General features: G+C 38.9%; 1 protein-coding gene across 1 annotated transcript in view; it reads left to right on the top strand.

Moving 5' to 3' along the window:
- LOC118341795 (CD166 antigen homolog A-like) overlaps positions 1 to 6,819 on the top strand; it is a 10,753-nt gene extending 3,934 nt beyond the window's left edge. Inside the window, exons 8-15 of the mRNA XM_035680170.1 lie at positions 50 to 162; positions 258 to 384; positions 895 to 1,016; positions 3,668 to 3,800; positions 4,596 to 4,625; positions 5,095 to 5,206; positions 6,403 to 6,539; positions 6,638 to 6,819. Coding sequence (XP_035536063.1) covers positions 50 to 162; positions 258 to 384; positions 895 to 1,016; positions 3,668 to 3,800; positions 4,596 to 4,625; positions 5,095 to 5,206; positions 6,403 to 6,505 — 740 coding nt within the window. The 3' untranslated portion in view covers positions 6,506 to 6,539; positions 6,638 to 6,819. The remainder of the gene's footprint in view (positions 1 to 49; positions 163 to 257; positions 385 to 894; positions 1,017 to 3,667; positions 3,801 to 4,595; positions 4,626 to 5,094; positions 5,207 to 6,402; positions 6,540 to 6,637) is intronic.

Below are 6,819 nucleotides of genomic sequence, written 5' to 3'. Positions count from 1 at the left end.
TTGTCAGGCCTCTGAACCATCTTTTCACCGTCCTCACCTCTCTTTTTAGACCTAGACATCAATTTAAACCCCTCTGGAAATATCGTCAAGAGTGCCGGTGAGACCTTGGATATAACTCTCCAGATTGATGCTTCTGGGGAATCAAAGGTCTCATGGACAAAGGTAAAAGCAATCTTTTATACAACAAAGCCGAAATAAATGAAGACAAGTTCAGTGGTTGTTATTAACAGTGTTAATATTCTTCCTCTTTTTTTTAGAATAATGTTAAACTGGACAAAGAGCCCAAGTTTACCAAGGTGACTTACGCGGACTCCGGTCGCTATGAGTGTGAAGTGTCAATTGGGCCCCTCAGCCGGAAAGCTTCTTTTGAGCTGGTTGTCGAAGGTAAGGACTTAAAGGAAGCTCGGAGGCTTTGGGTAATATGCTAATTTGCTTTGTTGCTGAGAGTTAGACAAAAAGATCAACAGCACTCTCATGTCCATACAGCAAATAGGAAGCCACAGCCTGCAGCTAACCCTAACCTACCTAAAAACTACCCCTAACGTTCACAAATTAACATATTGTTTCATGTTGATTGTTAATTAAGGGCTTGTAGAGGTGCTGTGCGGCAGATTTTCTCAGTTAGACTAGCTGGTTCCTGTCTTTATGCTAAGCTTAACTAATTGGCTGCTGGCTGTAGCTCCATATTTCCTGTACAGACATGTGAGTGGTATGTATTCTCTCTTCTGACCCTCAGCAAAAGGTAAGTGAACAAGGGGATTTTTTAAAATGTCAAACTATTCCTTTAAGCAAAGATTTTCCTCAGTGACGTTGGGTGTGTTCGTGAATGAAAAGCAGCCATTATAAAACCATTTTCTCATTCAGATGTATCTGAAGAGTTACGTCCTGTTGCAGGTGCTCCAGTTATCAGGAAGATATCCAGTAAGCGCGGTGAAGACGGCCAACATGAAGTCTTGATTTGTGAGGCTGAAGGTTCTCCAAAACCAGCTGTTTCCTGGAGCATCAATGGCACCTCGGTATGCACACTCGCACTCTTACAGCATTAGCCTTTATCGTAATTACATTTAAGTGTTCCACTGATAATTCTTACTATCTCTAAAGGTCATATCTATCAATTTATTTATAACTGCACATACATTTATTCACTGTGATTGCACAAGGATTTTATTTTTGATGAACACTCAGCTCCCTTTGTGCCAGCGCACAGAAAATTCTTTTTATTCCGCTAGGCTTTAAGAAACCCAGAAAGGAAACATGCTGTATTATTAACACTAACAAATACAGTAGTAAATGTTAATGTAGTAGTTCTTCTGCGTATTGTCACACAGGAACTAAGTGGGAAAATATTATATGTAGTAAAACCATCTTTTCATCAATGGTCTGTTTTGTAACGTAAGACGTTTGGGTTGCAATACTGGATGGTTGGAGGTGTCAAACATCATCTAGGCTTCACGAGATTCTGTGATATCCCCAATATAGTTACACGCAGGCCTTTCTAGATCAATAGATGCAGTTAACAAAATCGAATTCGCTGCATTCGGCTGAATGTGTCCATGCAATAGCGTTGGAGTTTTAGTGGGAGCAGATGCAGCTTACAATTATGAAGCAGTGGGTAAAAACAAGCATACTGTAGGCACTTGATATCTTGACCAGTTTTAGGACAATGATGTATTGGCGGAGCTGTTAGTGAGGGTGTATGACAGTTACGCAACTTTGATCTGCTAGCCTGCACACACTGTGGTGACTGAATGCAAATTCATGTTAGGTGTACTTTGCCATTGTGAATAGTTCATGCCATATTTCCCCATTTTTTGCAAAGGGGTATTGTTCACAAGCCCATTTAAAAGTTTTGTCTTCATTTGGAAACACCCATGGTTACCGTGGTAACATTAAATGTGGTTTAATACTACAGCAAACACCTCTTGAGCAGCTCCTTTGTCAGAAATAACAGGAGACCAACTACAGCGCAACCAAGCAAACACATGTTGTTTTGATGAAGAAGTCGAGTCCTGTGAATCCCTTGTGTGTAGGACTAAAAACTGGTGGTAATAAATATACATAAATACATTGAAGGGCTATTGCTGAATAAAATGCAGAAAATCTCAACAAGTATACCTTTAAAACTGAAATCCGCATTGTTTCACGTGCTACAGCAAAAAATGGCTGTGGTCTTGGTCGTAGAAGCTTGCTCTTAGCTTAAATCAGTCATTGCGAAACTGGCAAAATGTGCCAGCATGTGACACTGGTGGGCTTATGGCTCATTCTGATAACTGAACCACAGAATTTATTGTCAGCATCATCTATGGCAGTTGCAACGCAGCAAGATGGATATCAGCTTTTACAAGTTACCACACATACTGGCTATTCTTCAGATCCTTCCCTTGCCACTTACAAACACACTTAAGGGTGACAGATAAACATCATGCTATAAATGAAAGCAGTCATTGTTTTGCTGATAAATCAATACTAGTTTTCACAGAAATTCATGAACCATGGTCTTCTTATGTAAGATGGGAGATAGCAGATTTTTCCAGCAGTAACAACTGCAGATGTCTTTAGTCAGCAGCATCTGAGTGTTGTCAACACAGTAGCCAAGACATATTGTAGATTATGTCTATCTGCAGAAGGTGAATGGGACACTGAATACACTTAAGGGTTATATTCAGTTTGGTTCATCAAACTGCTTCTGAAATAGCATCAGCAGAGATGGGAAAGTGTGACTAAACAGATGCAGTCTGTTTAAGCCTCCTCCTCTTAGACCAAGCAAAACAGTCCAGGGTTTGCCAGCATGGTCCTGAGACAGCTCTTGCTTTGCTTTTGCCACTCACCCTGTACTGCAGAGTGAGTGAATACTCCCTGTTATGTGCATAGCAGTTTGCACTGTTAGTATTTTCCCCAGCTGTCACACTTTTGAACTTATCTAGTCCAAACATTTCTTAGCGGTTGAGTAAATTTCTTCATTTTCTCACAGGCTCAAAAACAGTGTTTTGCACCAAACTGTCATGAAGACAGTTTCTTTTAAATAGGCCTTTTTCCTCTTTTGTTTCTGTGGCGTACCTGTGTGCACACTGATAGCAGACCCACTCAATGAAGCAGTCTGAATTACATATGAACCTGAGGGTGTCTGTAGGATGTTTTCAATTCTGTTCAGCCCTTTCAGTCAGTGCCTAACCTAAAAAATCACCTCACAGCCTGAACCTGTGTGCAATAATTAATCAGTTACAAAGGTGCCCAGAACTCTTTCACTGAAGGACAATGCATTTTAGAGATAACACACGTTTTTTACATTTCAGTCAAAGTTTATGTTTTTCTCCTCTCTCGTCCCAACATTTAAAGCCTATTCAGAGAGAATAATGTACGGCTTGAATGCAGACTCAGAAATGGGTATTTACAAAATTGCTACATCCGCTTGTATATGTAGAGGATGTGAAAAGGGTGTTGGCAGTTTGTCTTTGTGTCTGAGGTTCTCCTCTGAGACTCAAGTGTCTATATCCCAGAGGCTCACATGCTGTGTCTTTGTCATGGAAAGGCTGAGTCACATTACAATCCAACGTCCCCCCCTAGTGGTACAAAATAATTCCACTTCTCGTGCCGTTGCAGGTTTATAAATCCTACAGTGTGATATGTAAATACTAACATTTGTGGCTTTTCTTCTCTGATTGTTCAGCTTGATGAGAGTCCCTTCGTCAACGGAAAGATAACACACAAGATCGTAGTCGTGCCTACTGCAAATATGACTGTCTCGTGTACAGTGTCCAATGACTTTGGCGTGGACACCAGAATTATAAATGTGTCATCCCGTAAGTACAAAGCGGTAGTAAAGTCCTCTCGTCTCTCTCCGCTTCCTATTTTTCCTAAAAGCCTAACTCTGCTGTTGTGGATGTTTTTTTTCTCCTCTGCTCACTTACTCTTTCTGTCTGCATGTTGACTTAATACATACATAATACATACATACATAATGTTGAGATGCTTAGGTAAAACTATAGTCATTCAGCAGGTATGTACATGAGGGTAAAAGCACCTAAATTAGGATTTGTAATCTGTAGCTAAGAAAATCACATTATTTTGGGTTCATATAAACCTTTTTAATATGCTTTTTTTGTAGAATGAACCAATCAGTTTTCTTTAGTGCCAAATTTTAGTCCATAGTAGGGAAAGATAAGTAGTAAAAGATGAGAAGAAAACACAATTTATCAATTAGAAGCAAAAATAAATGCTGCTTTTGAAGTTTTTATCAGATTTAGTAATATTGGTGGTTTGGTTTTGATCATCTTTTTCACTAAATCACTGCAAATACGTAACCGATGCATGCACTTAGCACTTTGTACACACTGTAGCCCAAAAGCGTGCAGTGTTAATCATTCCTTGCTCTCTCTTGCTTACTCATTCCTGCGTGTTTGAGACAGCATTTCACCTCTCTTTTCCCCCTCGCTCAGTGTGTGTATGTTGGGATGCTGGATTTAATCTGTTTCCTCTTTGAATTACCTGCATGCAACAGTAGAATAGAAGTAGAGTAGTGATTTTTCTGAACATTAAGCTTGGTTTTTTTTTCTTCTTTTGGTTGGACGTTAATTTTATTTTATATCTGATTTCAGTATTTGAGGATGTGAGAGTGGATAAACAAGGTAAGTGGTAGCAGTCTTCTTGCTTGTAAGAAATGGTGTGAGGGGGGAGGGGGGAGGAAAGACTATGGGGGAATCAAATGTTCCTTACTGAAAGAAGGCTCTTGATAAAATATTTACCTTTATCATCACCTTGGACTCTACGGCTGGAAAATCAATCTTTGGACAGTGTGTTTCCATAAATAAAACACAGATATGAAGGAATAAGAGGAATGGAGCTACCAGCATCCTGACGAAATGTTAACATTGCCCATAATCCCATTGGCTTATGAAATGATTCATTAATTAAAAGTATCTGTCATTGAACTCGATGAGTCATAACCATGTGCTGTGCGGATGTGTCCACTCATCAATGCTTTTATTGCACATATGACTTTTTCCCCCTCCCTTTATTCATATGCATTCAGGCTGGGGTTTCATACTGCAATGTGTCTCCCAGGTCTCTGATGTTTCTGTTTTGTCTTTGTTACAGACCAATTAGAGGATAGTGACCAAACCAAGTTGGTGGTTGGAGTTGTAGTCGGCCTCCTCATCGCAACTCTTGTTATAGCCCTGGCATACTGGGTCTACATGAAGAAATCCAAGTAAGAAATGATCCTAATCTTAATAAAATGATTGAATTTCCGAATTCATCCCCCCCCCCCCCCCCAGGGGTCGTGCAGTGTTGCCCAGTGAACTTACATGACCTCTTTTTTGTCAATAGCTTTCTCACATAATCATATTAACAGTTGCACAGCTTTTTAAACTCAGTTTATTCTTACTTTTTAAAATAATTTTTTAGAGGTGCAGAACAAATCATGCTTTATTGTCTGAATAATTTAAGTACATGGTTTAAATATTATGTTGCAAATGTTATTTTGTGAGTAGCTAAACTAATACATGTATGTAAAAGGAGTATTATTTTTTTATTATATAACAGATACAGATAGTAACTTTGCGATATATTCTTATTGCATACCCAATTCCCATCAAGTTCCCATCAAATACACATTGAGTTCACAGAAAACTATTACATCTCAGCTTCATTATGTGTCCAGAGAGGAGCAATTTAGTAATAGTATCCATGTGAGTATGATGAAAACTAATGAACTGAAAACTATATTTTCATACAGCAATTTAAGGAATAGTTCAACATTTGGGGAAATATGCATATTAGCTTTCTTGCCAAGAGCAGATCGATATTCATGCTCAAGTCTATACATTAAATATTAAGATGAGGCCAGGAGGTGGTTAGCCTAGCTTAGCATAAAGACTGGAAGCAGAAGGAAACAACTAAGTACTAAGAAATAATCAAACAAACAAAATGAACAGATTAAACAAACAATATATAATGTGTTAATTGGTGAGTTTAAGAGGCAGATGTCTGTTACATTTGTGATCTAGGTTTTTCTCCCTGCTGCTTTCAGTCTTGTTACTAAGCTAAGCTAATTGGCTGCTTGCTCGTGCTTCACATTTGACAGACAGATATAAGAGTGGTATTGATCTTCTCTTCTAGCTTTGAATCTTCCTTTAATTGAATTAATAAAAAAAATCAAATTACCTCATTGAATCTGGGGCTTTTAAGTACGCTTGGGGATTTGGTGCAGTAGCCCTTTTGTTCACCTGGTAATCAATCTTGCAATTGATCATGAACACATAAATAGTAAGTTTATATTAATAGCACAGAGATGCATGCAGCTTCCATTTAATGCACCGTCATGCCATGTACAGTTTGTTTTTTCATACTGACTAAAGTGAAGGATTATCAGCATGCTAGCTAACAGTGTTTTCTTCTAAACAGGCAAGGAAGCTGGAAGACTGGTGAAAAGGAGAACGGGTCTTCTGAGGAGGAGAAAAAGCTGGAGGAGAAAGTGGAGGAGAACAGCCAAAAAGCTGAGGTGTAAAGAAACCGCAACCATCCTTTTGGGAATGTGAAAGGTAAAAAAACAAAACATTCCCATTTTATGTGTAAATAAGGATGAATGAAATCGTCATCTTTTAAATAACACTGTTTTCATTGAATCTCTTCTTTCCAGTGAGAACATGGAACTTTTGCACATTTCTCTCCACCTCTGTCTTTGGAAAACGAAAAATTGAGTGTACATTGGGATGAAGACGGTTTGGATTTGGTTTCAGGGAGAATTTTACTAAATAGCATATCCAAACACCCCTCCCCCACCCCACCCCTCACCCCTCATACCCTCAGCCCTCCATTCCT

The sequence above is a fragment of the Morone saxatilis genome, unplaced genomic scaffold (genome assembly GCF_004916995.1).
Source record: "Morone saxatilis isolate NCDOM2014 unplaced genomic scaffold, NCSU_SB_2.0 Contig8, whole genome shotgun sequence".
NCBI lineage: Eukaryota > Metazoa > Chordata > Actinopteri > Moronidae > Morone > Morone saxatilis.
This window is presented reverse-complemented; position numbering and strand designations above follow the sequence as displayed.